Source organism: Dipodomys spectabilis, unplaced genomic scaffold, assembly GCF_019054845.1.
Source record: "Dipodomys spectabilis isolate Male_0828 unplaced genomic scaffold, ASM1905484v1 ptg000273l, whole genome shotgun sequence".
Taxonomy (NCBI): Eukaryota; Metazoa; Chordata; class Mammalia; order Rodentia; family Heteromyidae; genus Dipodomys; species Dipodomys spectabilis.
The window spans coordinates 2,187,538-2,206,422 of record NW_024870950.1 but is presented as its reverse complement, the minus strand read 5'-3'; the positions used below and the strand labels follow the sequence as shown (position 1 = coordinate 2,206,422).

Sequence of the window (18,885 nt, the reverse complement as noted above, 5' to 3'; positions counted from 1 at the left end):
TGTTGAAACATTTTTATGTTGCACCGGACATCTTATCTTTTGGGCAGGGGTGGGCTATTTTATTTTAGCATGGTCACTGTTAATAATGATTGTATAGAAATTAGCCCATTTTCGTTGTTGTTGTTCTGTGCTAGACTTTGTGCTAAGCATTATATGCATGCATTTTTCCTCCTCTTTGCTTTCTTCTAGTAACTCTAGACATTTGTCATGATCATTCCTATTTTCCAAGTGGAAAGTTTGAGCTACAGAGAGGCTGTTTCACTTTAACGAGTTCAATAAGTGGCAGATCTAGAATTCAAACTCAATTCTGTCTGAATCCAGAATCTGTAATGCATTTTGTTGCTTCTCACTCTTTGTCAGCTATTTTTCACTATGGATTTCTGTACTTATTTATAGATTCCCACGTAACGAATCAGCCAAAAATTAAAAGACTTAAAGTCAACTTTAAAATAATAAACATTCATTTTCTCTTCTCCTTGTCTTTTCCTTTTCTTCCCTCTCATTTTCCTTTGCCATTTCCCTCCCTCTCAATTTTTTTCCCCCTGGTTTCTCTTTTCTCTCCCAATTTGTTTAAATCAGGATTAAAATAAGACCAATGCATTTTAATCTAGAGTGGTCTATCTTTCTATTCTTAAAATCTTACCATTTCTGGGCATGAACCATTGGCTCATGCTACTCAAGAGGCTGAGATCTGAGGATTGCAGTTCAAAGCCAGACAGAACAGAAAAGTCCATGAAACTCTTATCTTCAATTAACACCAGAAAACTGGAAGTAGCACTGTGGCTCAAGTGGTAGAGCTCTTACCTTGAGCTGAAGAGCTGAGGGACAGACAGGGCCCAGGTCCAGAGTTCAAGACCATGACCCCCCCCCAAAAAAATCTTATTATTATCTTTAAATAGATGTATAAAGAGGTTTCAGCATATTATTTAATGAGTACAATATATCTCTTGATCACTTTTTAATGTGACACATTTTTTTTTTTGTGGTTGTCTTGGAGATCTCTGTGATCTGCATTTATTGGTTGAGTCCTCGTGGGGCATCTGACATGTCTTTGTTTCCTGTGAAAGGTGAGCACCTGACACTTGATTGGGTTCATTCTCTGTGACAAGGATGCTTCTTGGGTGGTGGTCCACTCCTTCATAGGGAGGACACAGACGCCTGCTTCCCAACCCTTCCTACATCTGTGCCTACCTCCTGGTTGCCTGCTCCCTTTCCCATTCATTTACTCTGTTATTCTTCCCTCATTCTTCGTGGTGGTCAGTCCAGGAGCCTCTGCCTGTTTCTAGATAGTTCTTTCCAGAGTTAGTGGTGGTGGAGGCAGTGGTTAGCCAGTATGTCTCAGGTTGAGTTATTTTGGGCATTACCGGAAAGTTCCAAACCAAAGCCTGTGGCTTTGTCCCACCACACTGAGACTTAAAGAATACGTTTGTTGAAACTCTGATTCTGGCTTAGAGCCAGATTGCACACTGCCTGGCAGGCAGAGACATTTGTCAGAGAGTGAAGAACTGGGCCTGTTCTAGTCACGCAGGCCAGTCACTGGCATGTTGGGTCCAGGCTGGGTAGCTGTCACTTGCTGTTCTTGAGGCTCTTGCATGTGGGACCCACTTTTCCCTGCCTAGAGCACAGCATCGCTGGTCATCAGCTGGAAACCAAAATTTTCCAATACTGCCCAGGATAGATCCACAGCCCTGAGAAGTAGAGACACCATGAGTATTTTTTTTTCCTCCTTCGAAAAGTGTTTTATACTTTGAGTTTCATATATCCCAATACAAATGGGCAACTGGTCTAAAATCTGTAATTTTAGCAGTTGGAGGTGGCACACTAAACAGGACATAGCATTCTGGGATTCTAGTCATTTGTCAGCATGCATAACACCAGCCAACGGCTTTGGCTTGTTCTGCAAATTAATTGAAATTGACAGGAAATTTATATTCAAATCATTATGCAGTTCTGAAGGTTTCTAGCACTTCATTTTTGATCCTGAGTTTCTATTTCTCTTCTCAGCTTTCTGTCTCTAGTATAATTAAGGAGACAGGCTTAAGAAGTTAGGCTTCATTTAACTTAGAAGATTATGTCAAATGGTGTTTATTAAGAAAGGTTAGAATAAAGATTTTTTTTCCTTTACTTTTTGGAAGAGAAAAATCTTTAACAAAGTTATTTATTTTTACTTTCGACTAAATTGCTTTCAGAACTTGTACTTGCAAATCCCAGATATAATAGTCTGGGACTCCTATTCCTCAGTTTTCTGTTTCCATTCTATAGAAGTGGGTGGGCTAAAATTATAAATAAATTCCAAATTTTTGAGGGATAAATTACCCTGAAGACCAATGTGTAAATTACAGATTAATCCTTTTCTCCCTTGCTTAGTTTCAAGAAGAAAGTTCTCACCAGTGTATCTGCAACAATCTTTTCCTTTCATAAGAAATACTTTTTAGTTTGCCTAACAGGGGGTCATGTTGCTTAGCTTTTCTCCATGGGATGAAAATGAAAATCAAGGAAAACAGAGAGGCAGATTTTTTTATGTAAGGCACATTTTAAAATGATCATCTTCACTGTGCTTTTTTGTTTTGCTTCGCTTTTAGGGAAGTTTTAAGAAGTCTATAAGTCAATTTCTCTCCATCCTATACATTTTCTATTGTAAGTCATTCTAAAACTATATTGTAATATATACAACACAGCTAGAAAGTTCAGGGAAAAATCTATCCATCATATTTCCTGACATCAGAGTGATGATGCACATTAATTAAAGGTACAGATAGTTGCCTTACTGTCCAGGAAGAATGGAGAACAGATACAAGTTACCTACTGATTATGACACTGGTACTTTCCTAGGCTGATGTTAAATATTTTCCCCCCTTGCAATTAGTATCAATGTTATTGCTGATATTAAACAATGGGTCACTTAAAGCACTAGACTATGAAAGGGGTGGCAAAATTTTCTTGTGAAGAATCAGACAGTAAATATCTTTGCATTTGTAAAGCAGATGATTTCTGCAGCAGCTACTGAACAATTTTTAATAGCTTTAGAAAATGTGGATATGACTGGTAATGGCTGTTTTCAATAAAACTTTATTTATAAAATCAGGAAGTAGGTTGGATTGGGATCTGGGTTGGGCCCATGGTTTACTCGCCTCCACCCCTACTGGACTAGAGCCCAACTTTCCTTACAATGTAATTAGTTTTAACATGTCTTATTGCATCATGAAAAATGCCAGTCATTCTTCTTAGAAAAAATATGGTGTCTTGGGGCTGGGAAGGTGGCTCAGTGGTAAGAATGCTTGCCTTGCATGCATGAGGCCCTGGGTTCGATTCCTCAGCACCACATAAGCAGAAAAAGCCGGAAGTGGCACTGTGTCTCAAGTGGTAGAGCTCTAACCTTGAGCTGAAGAGCTCAGGGATGGTAGTGCCCAGGCCCAGAGTTCAGACCCCACGACCGACCAAAAAAAAAAAAGAAAAAATATGGTGTCTTGTCAAGTTAAGTATATATAGGTAATGTCTTGTGCATGGTAAATTTCAATTCACTGCAAAATGTACCTCAGGATACTTAACAGCCTAATGACTAGGTAACAGTTTGAGTCAAACAATATGTCTTACTATGTTTTGGAAATATCGCCATATAAGAGGAATGGGTCAAGGAACACAAGGGAGTAATGTTAAATAATGAAGGCACTGAAACCCTAATTGGAGCTTGAAGCTATAAAATGATGATCATAATTGCTGATATTCACTAGATATTCATCATATATCACGTGCAGCTAAGAATTGAATATGCCTTCCCATCTTATCCTTATGAGGACTAAAGAACGGCTTGGTTATGGCAGAGGTCAGAATTTGCACTAGTCCAATAAGTAACCACATTTTACAGATCAAGAAATTGTAGTGTAGGTCAGGTAGAGACCCCATGAAGTTGTCCATGCTAACTAACAGGTCGTAGGACTAGAATTTAACCTCAGAACTTCACTGAGCTCAGCTCAGACTGGTTTCGAGAGTAAGGGCGATCGGTCTCATTTGAGAGATGCATCTTATACAACACATTTCCTCCGAAGGAGATTTGTTTCATTAATAGGATGGATGACAACCACTGCCTACTGGGACAATTATTAAGGTCACTTCAGGGTTAAAGGAGATTCTTCTTCTAGCCAATTTTCTATCACTAAGAGGAAATCTTTTCTGCTGAAATACTCATAAAGGAGGTTAAACAAAGTCAAGAGAGAGAGAGGCTCACTCCCTCAATTATGGTTCTCAGCCCATTTTCAACCCAAATGACTACAAGGTACTTTTCCATGGAGTCCCTTTAAGCAGAAATGGCAGCTATTTACTCTCATTTGCTGTTGTCTGTATGTATTTACTCCAAATGTCAGTGTTCATTCTTCTGTAGTTCCAACTTGTCTTCCAAATGATGCTTATCAGGTAGGCAGAAGAAGGCCAGAGGGGCATTTTGGTACCACACCTCTAATTACTCTCCTGTTCGAATCCAGCGCTGCCCCTGGACTGCTTGGTGATGTTCTGCTATAGGGACTATTATGTTTGCACATGCTGGTGTAACCTACCAAGGCCTTTGAGATCCGGCCCCTTCTCCTGTGTCATTTCTGGCAGTGTTCTCTCAACCCTGTTCCTCTGCCCTTAGAGAAATGCTTACAGCATATGGATCCTGACTGGCTGTTGGCTTATTCTGTCCCCTCCTGTCCTGTCCATCACCTGCCATTGCATGACGCCATTGCATGACTTGGTGTCACAGCCTCAGCTGAGCCTCCTCTCAGCCTCCTCTCAGCTCCGCACCACAATGGAATGGATGGTCCATTTCTTAGAGTTCAGTAACACACTCAGTGTGACATAGAACACACTGGGTATGCTTTTTTGGTACGTTATTCTTTTCTTTTCTGAACTGGGCCCCAGAGGAACAGAAATCTTGATTGATTTGTCTGTGGATTTGCTCTTCATCTCCATTCTGTAACCTACTGAGATGGGGCCTGTGGCAAATTCATTAAATGTAGTGATCCTGTTTGTTTGTCAGTAAAATGGGAGCTGATGGTGAAACATTTGGGTTGTTGAGAGACTCAGAAAGCTTATTGATAATAATAATCACACCTGACATCTAGTGAACACTTAAGAGTTTAGCCTGTATCATCGTCATTTTTGTATGCATTCTTTGCAACTACCATATGGAAGGGAAAGGAAGGATAGATGGTGGGAGAGTAACAAGCAAGGCAGTGAGGGAGGAAGGGAGGAAGGGAGAAAGGAAAGAAGGAAGAAAGGAAAGGAAAAGAAGGAAGGAAAGGACAAAAGGAAGGAAAGAAATGGAGACCCGGTTTTGTAAGGTACCAGCCTCAGCCATTCAAAGTTCCTGAATTGGCTCCTCTCTGAGAGTTATGATGGTAATATACCTTTGTCAGTACTGGGAAACACTTTTAAGGTAGTCACATAACAAAAGTACTCAAGGTAAATATCTTAGAAATGCCTTTCTAGGAACTTGTGGAAACATTTGTCCATGGAGAGTCACGGCCTTCCCTGGTGGTCACAGACCAGGTGGCCAAGGCGAGCTGACATTGTCTGGGGCTGGACAGGCAGGCTTTCCAGAGCCCAGTTCATGGAGCCCATTCTATCACCCACACAGAGACCACCCACATAGCCATCCATACTCCAAGACTGTGGTGGTGTTAACATTTGGTGACTTGCAGAGAACTCTTGATTTATGTAAGACTTGGAAAAAAAGCATTCCAGTTTCTGTGGTTTAGAATTATATTTCCCAGCTTGGCCCAAGAATCCAGCTTGGTGGTAGTTTTTTTTTTTTTTCCCTCCTTGTACCATCCTGACCACACCATTGTCACATCAGAATTCTACATTTCCATAATTGATACGTTGAGAAATTGTGCTTAAACCACACTGAAATCACATTTTAATGACATGGGAACCATCTTTTTTTCCCCCCTCTAAATTGTTGAGAAGCTAATTCTTGTCAGCCTAAAAACTTGAATATACGCTTGAAATAAATCAGAGGCTCTAAACTGCGCAGCCCGCTGCAAATCCCCGAGGGCGATTATATTTTTACGTGAACCACTTGTCACCATGCTGTGTTTTCAGTATTTAGAACACTTTCTTTTCTTCATTTTAGAGGAATCGGTTCAGGAGCTTGTCATTCAGAAAAACATCATCAGATCCTCTCAATTAGCAGCACAGTTGCCTTACTGTGCCTCTTAAACTTAAGCTGCTGTTGTAGTTCAGCATAATCACAAAAGATATTCAAGCTGACATTTACCATCATTGATAACTAAAAGACAAAAAAAAAGGAATAAAGCCATCTGATTAACTCAGAAGTACCCAGTAGGTAAGCAGGCAAAGCATATCATTTCTGGAGATTAATTGGAGTAGAATCTCTCCAGTCTATGAGAACATAGTTGCCTCGATTTCCCACAGTTTATAAAGTCTCAAGAGAAAATATCAGTGTACATTTGTCATTCCTTCTTTAAATACCAGGTGAGGGACTTGTTGCTATTTTCTTTTGTTTTTGTCAGGAGTGAAGTTCGAACTCAGGACCTTGTACTTACTCAGGCAAACACTGATCACTTGAATCATGCCCCCAACATCCCTGTTTTGGTAGAGGTTATTTTTTTGACAATGCTTTGTGTGCTTTTTGCCCTGGATGGATTTAAACTTTGATCTTCCTGTGGCTTCCCACTTAGCTGGGGTTCAGCACCATCACTCTCTGGCTGCTCAATGAGATGAGATCTCACTAACTTTTTGCCTAGGCTAGTCTTGAACTTCAATCCTCCTAATCTTTGCCTCCTGAGTAGATAGTGGTAGCCAGTGCACTACTTTAAAATCATATATACCAACCATTTCAAATAGTATATAACCATCATTGTTAAAGGCTCTTTGCTGTTGAGCTGAAACATATTTCTAGAATTTATTTTATTACATTTAATATAAATACAATAAATTAAAATTCAGGGTTTCTTATTTTTAGACACTGAAGTTCTGGTCTCAATCACTGATACTGTTGTTTGAGCCATGTATAGGAGAAACTGCTTCTTGGCAGGGCCATCCAGGAGCTCTTAGGATGTCCCCATTGGTGGCCAAGGTGATGTGAACAGAGCTGGAGGTGAGTGAGAGAGCCCTGGGTTGAGTGTCAGGATTACCTAGCTTTTGCCACTCTATCACTTGCCATCAGTTCCTCGTTGGTTCCATGTCTCAAGTGGCAGCGCCCCACACTCACTCCCGGGCCTTCACAGGAAAGGGACAGACAGCTCTAACTCTGATTCTACAGGTATTTTGGGTTGTTTTCTAATGATATCTTATGACTCTATGGACTCTGTTCTGTTACATGAGGCCATGTTCCTTTACTTCTTTCCAGTCCAGGCTTAATAGAAAGTAAAAGTAACCCTGTTAGAGAAAAGGCTTCAATTTGATCTCAGACAAGAATATGACTTGTCAAGACCTTTGTTCTGAAACAGATTTCCGTCCTAGTGACTCAGCATCACACCTCCCAGGAGGATGGCTGAAGCAGAACTTCCTTCTTCCTTGTCCTGCAGGAATGTTTTTCAAGCTTAGTGCAGCCTCATAGCAGGTTCATGTGTGTTTTATGTGTACTACGTGTACGCTCCTGCTCCTCCAAACCCACAAGGGCAGACATCCAGTCAGAGCATCTGCCCTGCCTTTCATTTCCTGGGTTCCTTTTTGCCTTGATTACTTTGGCATGATTTCATTTGGTTTTAGAAGGCCTACCCATCTTTATAAATTTTCAGGCAGATTTTAAACCTATTGATTTTGGTATTATGTATAAATGATGCTATTCTGCACAAATTTATGACCATAGAAATGATCCGTACCCATTGTAGAACATATGGAAAAATAATGGAAAAGCATAAATAGAGAAAGTACAATTACTCAATATCCTGCCCTTTAGTTAATTTGTCTTTATTTCATGAGTCATTTTACTGTGGAGATTTTCAAACATACACAAGAGAGAAAAATATATCAAGGACCTTCACATACCCTTCACCTAACTTCTATAATTGCTAACATATGGTCAATTTTATTCATGCTTTAGCTCCTTTCTTGGTAGATTATTTTAAAGTGAATCTAAGACCGCATAAATTTTTATCCATGAATACACTATTCCCCCTCAGTGAACAACACTGTTCATATTTCAGAATATCACCCTGGTTGTTTTTTCTTTTTTTCTTTCACAGAATGAAGAGACTTCTAGAAAAGATACATGTCAGTTTGCTTATATATTCCATATGATTTTGAAAAAAAAATTACTTTTCTAATAGCACTCTTAACCCTTTAGGTTTCCATCATCCTTCAGTGAAGGTAGCAAATTGTCAAATGATACTGTAGAATATGAGAAATACCAAGAATAATGGTTTTTCATGTAAATCCTAGGACTTGAACTCAGAACCTGGGCGCTGTCCCTGAACATTTTTTGCTCAAAGTTCATGCTCTTATTATTTGATGCATGGCTCTACTTCCAGCTTCTTAGGTAGCTAATTAGAGATAGAAGTCTCAGGAGCCTGCCTTGGCTGGCTCTGAATGGCGATCCTCTGATCTTAGCCTCCTGAGTAGCTTTGATTATAGGCATGAGCCACCAGAGTCTGAGCCAAGAATAATGTTTTAAAGAAGAAAAAACAAGTTAAAAATTGTTCGGCCTAAGATGATGATGATGATGATGATGATAATGATGATGATGATGATGATGATGATGATGATGATGATGATTTTTTTTTTTGTCAATATTAGGGTTTGAACTCAGGACCTTGCTAGGTTCTGAGCCAGGCCTCCAGCCTTCAGCCCATCGTTTAAATGACTTAATTTCAGATTAAAAAAATCAACTCAACTTAACATGGTCTCTTTTATTAAGAGGCTGAAATAATGTCATGGGCTAAAACAGGGTCACTTTCAGTCATCAAAAATACATAGTAATACAAACTTTTTTATTGACTTGTGTGGTGTTGCTTGAGTCTGTTAAGTGACTTTGGAAGGCAAGGAACCCAGAAAGGGGCTACTTAACTCATTCTGAAGCTATCAGAATGGGGTTGACAGAGTCCAGAGATTTTTCTTTTTACCAAGTGGAACTAGAATTTATATACTATAGAATTCACTATTTTAAAGCTGAGCATGGTGGTACACATCTGTAATCTCAGCATTTGGGAGTCTGAGGCCACAGGATTGTGAGTTTGAGACCAGTCTGTGCTATATAGTGACTTTGCGGCCCATTTGGGCTGCATAGAAACCTCAGAGAAAAACACAAAAAAGATTTTTTTTAAACCATTTTAAAGTGTACATTTAATGTTTTCTCCTACATTCACAGAATTGTACCTTCCCACACTACTGGATTCCAGAACATTTTTGTTATTCAAAAAAGAAACTGTAGGGGTTGGGAAGGTGGCTCAGTGGTAGAGCGCTTGCCTTGCATGCATGAGGCCCTGGGTTCGATTCCTCAGCACCTCATAAGCAGAAAAAAGAAAAGCCGGAAGTGGCACTGTGGCTCAAGTGGTGGAGCGCTAGCCTTGAGCTGAAGAGCTGAGCGACAGTGCCCAGGCCCAGAGTTCAGGCCCACGACCGGACCCCCCCCCCCCCCGTCACCCCCCCCCCCCCATCCCCTGCAAAAAAAAAAAAACCTGTAAAGATTAGCAGTCATTCCCATCTCCTCTTCCCCTATCCCTAGGCAACTCCTCAACTACTTCCTGTTTCTACCTATTTGTCTGTTCTGGACCTTGCCATAAATGAAATCATACAGTGTATAATGTTTTGTAGCACTTTTTTTTTTTCAGGGTTTGTGTGTCTTTGTTCTTTTCTGTTTATGGCTGGAGGACATTCCATGATACAGATGTGTGTTCATCCGGTGAGAACACTTGGGTTCTTCCACCTCTGGGCTGCTTGCTTGCTATTCTCCTTGTTCTGCTCTGTTGGAAGGCACCAAAATAGATGGCAGCTACAGGTTGGAAGGTAGGGTGGTAAATCCACGGAATGACTTTGGGCTTCAGCATTGCTCCAAGCTCAGCCTTTCTGAGTCCTATAGTAGGCTCTCTGCTGAGACACGCCCAGTGTTGAATGATCCTCTTTTAGTTTAAGGAGTGATTGGCTGACCAAATCCCACCTTGTCTGATTATTTTGTAAATCTTTTCCTATATTTTGCCTCTCCTGACACAGGAAGTAATTCTTACCAGTCAGTGCCATGGTGCCCTTTGGCAGAGGGATTCAGCAGCTTTGGGATTCAGTTGGTGACAGGAGGTACACCGCTACCACGCGCGAATTAATCCTCAGCTCCAGGACGGTGCACTGCTCGTGGCAAGGCTGTATTTCTTCATTAGCTATTCCCAGGGCTCAGGCAGTCCCCGGGGATGTCAGAGTACATTAATTTTTATCATAACATGGAATCTTTCAGGTCTGAATGGCAGCACACAGCTGTCAGGGGCTTTCTGAACTCTATTACAGCTCCATATATCTCTAGGCAAAACAGGAGAGTCATCCTTGGCAAGCGACATGTACAAAATGCATGAGATGTTTTATTGTTTGACTTGACCATGTGCTGAAGCACATTATCTACACAGTGTCTTTCTATTGTCCGGGTAAGTTCACCCCTGCCACCCCACATCCAACTCTTTCCGCCTCCCTGAGCTAGCACTGCACAAAGTTTGTCTTGAATAAGTTCTCTTCACATAATGGTAATGAGATCCTCAGCTGATGCTTAGAACTATTCTATAAATACATTAAAAATTGAATGCTCCCTTCCTATGAATTTTCAGCAGAATTTATGCATCCATGGTATTGCTGAAGTCCATAATGACTTGCTATGCTTACTATTGCTTTGTGTCCACAAAATGTAATTTTTATTTTGCAAGAATGCTAATATGTTTCTGGAAAGCCCAGGTTTTTTTTTTTTTCTTCTTTGCCTTTATTTTGCCCAATTATCAAAGGTGTAAAATAATTTAAAGGGAGGCAGTGTACCTGGAGAGGAGGTTCCAGTATGATTTTTAAAAAAAAAGAAACAAAAAGCCGGTGATCTTGCAGGCACTAGGCTGTGTGGTAGAGATTGCTCAGTGTGGAGCTTGTACCCTCCTGTAAGGAAAGCATGCAGAAAAAGAAAAGACCAATTTTTTTTTATATTGTAGAAGTAAATGTGTTTTTGTATTTTTGTTTGTGTGCTTGCTTGTTTCAGTTTGTTTTCTGACAGAGCCTCACTATCTGGTACTGGCTGGCTCCACCTGGAAAATGTCCTGATATCTCTATCCAGGTAACAGGCAGCTTGCTCTGGCCTCTTGCTCAAGCCCTCTGGACACTGCTCACTTTACTGGTAATGGATGTGTTTGTAGAGCTGTGTGAACTCTTCGTTTGATTGCTCCCTCTGCAGGCTGCTGAATTGCATGGTGGCTGTGGGCCTGGGCACTGAGTTTCTTGAGGTTTATGCAGTACTCTTTGTATCCAAGATGTTTACCAGCAAATCTGTCTTAATATGTGATCATTACAGAGAAAACAGCAACAACAACTCACGGTCAGAACTCAGCAGATGCTTTTGCAGTAGACAAGGCTGAGAATTATGGATGACTCAGTTTCAGTCCATTTTAAAATATAAATATAAGTGTCCTTACATTGGGCAAATGCATCTAAATAGTGTGTTATTGTCATAGAGAAGGATTTTGCTGGTTAAAACACACACACACACACACACACACACACACACTCACTCACTCACACAACCTGACTGTGTGAAATGCTTTAAAAAAATAGAGAGAATGGGGCAAGGAACTTGTAGCTCATGCCTGTAATACTAGCTATTCAGGAGGCTGAGATCTGAGGATTGCCTAGGCAAGAATGTCTGTGGGACTCTTGTCTCTAATAGCCTGGGTCCTGAATTGAAGCCCAAGAACTGGCACAGAGAGAGAGAGAGAGAGAGAGAGAGAGACTGAGAGACTGAGAGACTGAGAGACAGAGAGACTGAGAGACAGAGAGACAGGGAGGGGAGGGGGGATAGGGAGGGACGGAGGGAAGGAGACAGAGGGAGAGAGGGAGACAGAGACAAACAGAGACAGACAAAGAGAGACAGACAAAGAGAAACAGACAGAGAGAGACAGAGAGTCAAAGAGTCAGAGACAGAGACAGAGAGACAGGGACAGAAAGAGAAGAGAGATAGACAGAGACAGAGAGACGGAGACAGAGAGAGAATGGAAACTTAGCAGGTGTGTATATATAGAGAGTTCCCACAAGGTACCTGATTTGATTTTCAGGGATACAGTAATTTCACAAATCTCTGCTGTACATAAGGACACAAAGTGACTTTCCATGTGATCCCTGTCCTTCCTACATTCTCCTGAGTGGGTACAGAAAAACCAGAAGACAGGGAGAAATAACCTAGTCTTCTCTAAATCATACCAGCAAGTATTCTTCACTTGACAGCTTCTTCTCTTCTATTTACATGAATGATATTCATGCTCTCTGCATTGGTTTATAGAGTTTACTAAGCCGCATTCTGGCCTCTAGAGTGTTCTTTCATATCATAACTAAATTTCTTTAGGAAGAGACCATGATTCATTTGTCCGATCGAAAACTAGGAGTCAGCTGAGAGATACTTAGTTAATTTCCCCCGTCTCAGTCTCTAGGATCCGTGTTCAATTGAGACTCTGAGGTCGTGAGTGTAGTTGAAGTTATTTTTCTTTTTCCTCTCCCTTCCCTCCACACTCATATTGTGCTTACTGTTGACTTTTCATTTTATTAAATGTTCCCAGGAAGCCAGAACTCAGAACAATGTAGTGCTTAAGTACGAAGGGCAGGAGGACAATGGAAACAACTGGGAATGCCCCACTGGAAACAGACCTGCATTTCAGATACCATGCCAATTGGACTAAAGTGTGCAATTATCAAATCGATGCATTTCCCTTGAAAAACTTGTCTTGGGGAGAATGCAGCTGTATCTTGGTTGTACATTTCCCCCCATTTAGAATCAATGAGGTTGAGATTTTGCTGCTGGGTTTAAGCATGATGGGATGGGAAAATATAATCAAGATAATGGACGGGAGACAAAAATTTAAGAAAATAACAACAACAAAAAAAAACCGGAGAGTGTTTCCATTTTCCGTTAAGTGTATATACTGATGTTCCGGAATCTACTATAAGAAGTTGTAAATGGTGCATGAAATGAAAAATTCTTGGTGGTCTCCAGGGGATACAGAGAGAGCTGTGCTTTACTCTTGGTGATTGTTTTGCATTGTTTTCTCTATCCTAGCTGAAATACAGAAAAAAATTAATTAAGTGTGGCTAGGTTATCTTGACAGCTAAATTCACTCCTGGTTAATCCTGGTTAATTGTTATTTTAATACTGGATGGTGTTTATCAAATTCTCAACATTTCTAGGACCTTTCATGTTTCAAAGCAGAGCTGGTGGCTGGTGGCCAACCAGGCTGATCATGATCTTCTGCCTTGATTTTTCTTTTCACTTGTGTTCTGTCCTTTTCTTTCTTTTTTCTTGTCTATTTATTCAGGGAGCTCTCTTCTAGAGAGACTGAGTAAGGTTCTTGGAAAATAATCTATAGGTATTTTCTAAATGTGGTGGACAGACAGAAGTCTACGTATGTTATGTCTCAGCATTACTGGCCAATACCAGATTCCAAAGTAGTGTCTTAAGGTATAGAAATGATGTACCTAAACAAAAAGAAGTTTTAGATGTCACTTCTTTCAAGGTTGATGTCGAGCACTTCATATACTTTTTGACATTCTCACAGTGTATAAGCAAGTTTGGAATTATTATTATTATGATGTATTGTTATTTTTATGTATGGTTGTCCAACTTGTAGAGTGTAAGTAACTTCTTTAAAAGCTTGCTGCATATGACTCTGAATCACTGCAGTGTACTGAAGCCTCTCCGCTCACTGGGTCTTTTGTGGGTTGGTGAGCCATGAGCAGGCTTGAGTTAGCTGTAGAATTGGTATAAGCTGTTGGTATTGCCATCCGTGAATTCATACTATACCAGCCTCAGGCATTAAAACTAGAGGTTCACCTTAGGATTCTACAGGATTGTTATCCTCACTTTTCTGAGAGAAAATGCTGCCAAGTATCAAGTAAGATCAAGAAACCGTTTTCTCATGGGAGTATGAGTAGGTCCTTAGGCCCTGACAATGAATTTCTTGAGCATCTCTGGACAATGCATATATTTTTGGCAACTTACTTAGGCAAGGGCCGAGATGGGGCTACATCCTGTTTCAAGGGGAATTGGAAAGTATTCTGCTGGGTAGAATTCTACCTTAGTTACTCTTTTTCTGGGTCTGAATGAAATCCCCCAAACTCACTATTGTCTTAACGTTCAGGAACATGCTTATTTAACCCCAAATCCTAACTCATTTTAGGGTAGCATTTACAAATCTTCATTATAACTTGGTCCCACCGTAGTGGCTCTGATGCTCTTTGTCTTGTTTTTTTTTTTTTTTTTTTGTCGGTTGTGGGATCTGAACTCTGGGCCTGGGCACTATCCCTCAGCTCTTCAGCTCAAGGCTATTACTCTACCATTTGAGCCATAGCACCACTTCTGGCTTTTTCTGCATATGTGGTGCTGAGGAATTGAACCCAGGGCCTCATGCATGCAAGGCAAGCACTCTACCACTGAGCCACCTTCCTTGCCCTCTGATGCTCTTTTATTTATTTTTTTGAAAATCATATATCTTATACATTTATTAATCAGAACATATAAGGATTTCCTACAACTTAAAACAAAAACCAATTTAACAATGTTGGCTAAGGCCAATGAACATATGCAACAATGCTCAACTTTAGAAAATTCAAATTAAAAACCACAATATCCCTGGTGCTGGTGGCTCAGACTTTTAATCCTATCTACTCAGGAGGCTGAGATTTTAGGATTGTGATTCAAAGCTAGCCAGGGAAGGAACATCTATGAGACTCCAATCTCCAATTAGCCACCAGAAAATTGGAAGTAGTGCTGTGGCTCCACTTGAGCAAAAAAAGCTCAGGGACAGTGCTCAGACCCCAAGTTCAAGACCCACGGCTGACAAAAAAATACTAAAAACAAAGGAAAAACCCACAATGTGACATCACTCTATGCTTAGTAGTATGCTATGAAAATGTTGATAAAGAGGTGGAGAATTCATGTATTGTTGAATTCATGTATATATATATATATATATATATATATATATATATATATATATATATATATAAAATTGTTTTCTTGGATATATGTCATCTATGGAAAAATTTCTCCTCATTATGTATTCTGATGCTCTTTTAAAGCATACTTCTTCTCAAGCTTATAATTATCCAAATCTTAGGTTCCTTGAGTCATAATAGGTGGGTCTTGTCTTCAAAGCATAAATGGCTGACATTATTGACAAAATAATACCAAGTCACTTTCCTTTCCTCCTGAAGTCATTTCTTATACATAATAACACATAGCCACAAAACATAGCTATGTAATGGTTGATAGACCACATTACAGATTACTATGTATCCATTCAGACAAGTACTATATCCCAGGACCCCAGCCCCTGTCAGTAGAGGCAGCCTTAAGAACATGCAAGCTTCTTTCTATTGGGATCTCGGGTTTCATGTCTAGAGGACTGACCACCTTTCCAGTCCAGTCATCTCCTCCCCTTTCCCCCATACCCCTTCTCAGTTCTGACTCTACCCAAGAACAAAACTAAGTCTCAGAAAGGGCTGTCTAACCAGAGCAGCTTTGGGCTTGGAATGCTCCTGTTTTTGTTTCCTTTCTGCCTTTCTAGTTTGAACTTTTCTTTTGATAGTCTGTAAATATTCATCATTTCAGACCCCTTTGAATTGCGATGGCTTTTTAGTGTGTGGAAGGGGGGGGGGGGGAGGAAAATGTGCTATTTGAATAATAAAAACCTCATTAGAGTGTGGCTAAAGGAATTCTTTTCCTTTTGTACAAGCCAATTAGGTGTCTTTGCAATTAAAAAAAAAGTCAAGCACTTTATAGTTTCATATTGCATAAGCCTGTTTTTAATTAATAGAGGTGACACGCTCTAGGTGCCGAGTACATATTTTACCTCTGGTATTTGGCAATTAACATTAATGAAGGGTATTAAGACTGGGAGAGAGGAAGTGTTCCCAGGTTCTCCTGGGTCCCCGCCTCCAGGCTCAGGTCTTCTGTGGATTTCTGTTTCCCTTAGGCAGCACCAGCATGAATAAAGAGGAGGAGCTGTTATTGAGAAGGTGTTAATGTCCAAGTTCTCAATGTCCAGGCCTGTCTTAAAGAAATAGAATGCTTGTAGAAATCAGCTTTGAAGAGTTTAATTTTTCTCCTGTGATTGCAAGGGGAGGGTGTAGAGATAAAGAAAGTAGTAATGATTTAACCCAGAAGGCTGGGGAGGTGCTAGGACTATTCTTAGCATGAACTCTGTTGGGGGTGAGGGGCGCTGTGTTGTACAAGGTCACAGGACAGGAGACTGGGGCTCACTGATTGACTTGTGTCAGGTAAGAAAAGTACAAGCACTGAGCTCCAATTTCAGCACTTGGCTTTTACCCATTGCGATTTGGCTATCCAAGAAAGTATCATAAGGCTTGAAGTCCGATGAACCTTTTATTTGTTTTTTATGAATTTGTTTCCTTATTTATTTACTTTGGACTTTCTGAGAGTTAGTATCTGACCATAAGAATTAATTTTTTAAAAAATTTCTTTTATTATAATATTTTATTATATTTATTATTTCGTTATTATAAGGGCGATGTACAGAGGGGTCACAGTCAGGTAAAGAGTCCGTTTCTTTTTGGATAATGTCACTCCTTCACTTGCTTTCTCCTGGTTTTTTCTTCCCATCTCTACCTGCAAGTTGTATAGTCCATTTTCAACATAGTTTCTAGTGAGTATCTACTAGATACTAGTACCCCAGCCTTCTTTTTTTTTTGACAAGATAGTTATTATGAAAATTATATGAGGGCTGGGAAGGTGACTCAGTGGTAGAGTGCTTGCCTTGCATGCCTGAGGCCCTGGGTTCGATTTCTCAGCACCACATAAGCAAAAAGAAAAAAGCCGGAAGTGGCGCTGTGGCTCAAGTGGTAGAGCGCTAGCCTTGAGCTGAAGAGCTGAGGGACAGCGCCCAGGCCCAGAGTTCAGGCCCCACAACCGGCCCCCCCCCCAAAAAAAGAAGAAAATTGTATGAGTTTAGTACCCAAAGCTTTCAGCAAGTTTCTAACCAATAGTTTACACTGAATAAGCAAGCAAGCAAGCAAGAAACCAAAATGAAAAAAGAAAAAAGACCCAAGATCTTGAGAGTGAACCAGGTATTTGTGATGCATTCTAAAAAGATCTCAAGTTATAATATATTTGCCTATACTTTGCATTTTTCTCTACCAGTGCTTTTTTTCTAGGGCCTCTTTCTGCTTTACTGTGTTGCTTGGGCTATCCTAGCTGATGACTGACTTGTAAGTCAGTAGGGTCCTGCTTGGATTGGAGATAGGACCAGATGAGCACTGTGGGTAGCTCAGCCCCTTGGAGAGTGACAGGATCCCTGAGGGACTGACATCACAGTGGTGGTTGGACCCCTGATATGAACGAAGACTGCTGCCAGAGAGCACCTTGACAATCCTGACCACAGGAAATGTTCAAAAGAAACCTGTTTCAATTTCTCCTTTTCCATTGGTGTAGACGTAGACAAAGGCTTTCACAGCAATGTTTCCATGTGTGCATATGGTGTAAGCTGGGTTCTAGCTAGTATAGCTGGTTCTCCTGATGTGCTTGCTATCATCCTGCAGGTCCTACATCCAGGAAGTCCTTGTTACCAGCATCACAGTATACTTTCCCACTGGGAATGATGAGCGTTTCACACTCTTGGATTTCTTATTGCTAAATGAGTGGAATTACAAGGACTATGAAGGACTGGTCATTCCTAAGGGGGAGTGGGGTTGGCTTTGACTTTTTATGGGGTGGATATCCTCTGTGTGATGTTGCATGTTTTCTTTCTCAGCTCTCTCCACGTGCTCGTGTGCAATGCAGCTGTCTTTGCTCTGCCCTGGAGCCTCACAAAGGATGGGCTGGAGACCACCTTCCAAGTGAATCACCTGGGGCATTTCTACCTGGTCCAACTCCTGCAGGATGTCCTGTGCCGCTCGGCCCCTGCCCGTGTTGTCATGGTCTCCTCCGAGTCCCATAGGTGGGTTTGAAGCTGATGGTTATTACCTGTCCCTTTTCTCACTTTGTCTAAAATTCCATGAAGGCTCTGATGGAAAATAATTTTGATTCAGCATGAGTCAAGCCAACTGGCTTCCTTAACTTTTCTAGGTCTTTCTGTGTGTATGATTGAGGGGGGACTGTTTGGGAGGGATGGTCTGTACCGATAAAGGGTGGTTTTAGAACCATACTTCAAACTCCTCATTGATTTTGCCTGGAGATGGAATAATAATTGATCAAATCTGAATGGCATGACCTTTATTGATTTGTAATTCAACAACTTCAAAGTCTTCCCACGAAGAATGTGCCGTTATTCTAGCTGAAGAAACAATGCAATTAAAGACTGAGATGAAATCCAATTGTTTTATAATGAGAAATTAGGGAATTCAATGCAGACATTAGCTGTGTAATTGTAGGAAGGGAATGTACTGTAGTTAGAACATATTAGAAACCTGGCCATGCCTCTTTTGGTTAAAATTTCAATTAAAACATCAGATGGCACTTCTTTCAGATTATCATTAGCAGAATATTCAATTGGCTAAGAAGACATGTGAAAATTTTCTCGGTATTTTTAGTGTATTTGTTTCTGGAGCTGGAGAAACAATTATTTGTTTAAAGAAGAGACAAAGGATTTGCTGGGTGGGCAAGGCCAGAATGCATTCTTGTTCAGGCAATTTCTCTTTCCCGTTTGCTTGGAGTTTGGAGTAGGGGCGGGCTTACACCTTTAGCAGAGTGGCTAGAAAGAAATGTGC

General features: G+C 40.6%; 1 protein-coding gene across 3 annotated transcripts in view; it reads left to right on the top strand.

The window, feature by feature from the left end:
• Nucleotides 1–18,885, top strand: part of Wwox (WW domain containing oxidoreductase) — a 739,180-nt gene that overhangs the window by 202,658 nt on the left and 517,637 nt on the right. For all 3 annotated transcript variants that reach the window (XM_042700810.1, XM_042700812.1, XM_042700811.1), the window contains exon 7: nucleotides 17,931–18,116. In XM_042700810.1, coding sequence (XP_042556744.1) covers nucleotides 17,931–18,116 — 186 coding nt within the window. The remainder of the gene's footprint in view (nucleotides 1–17,930; nucleotides 18,117–18,885) is intronic.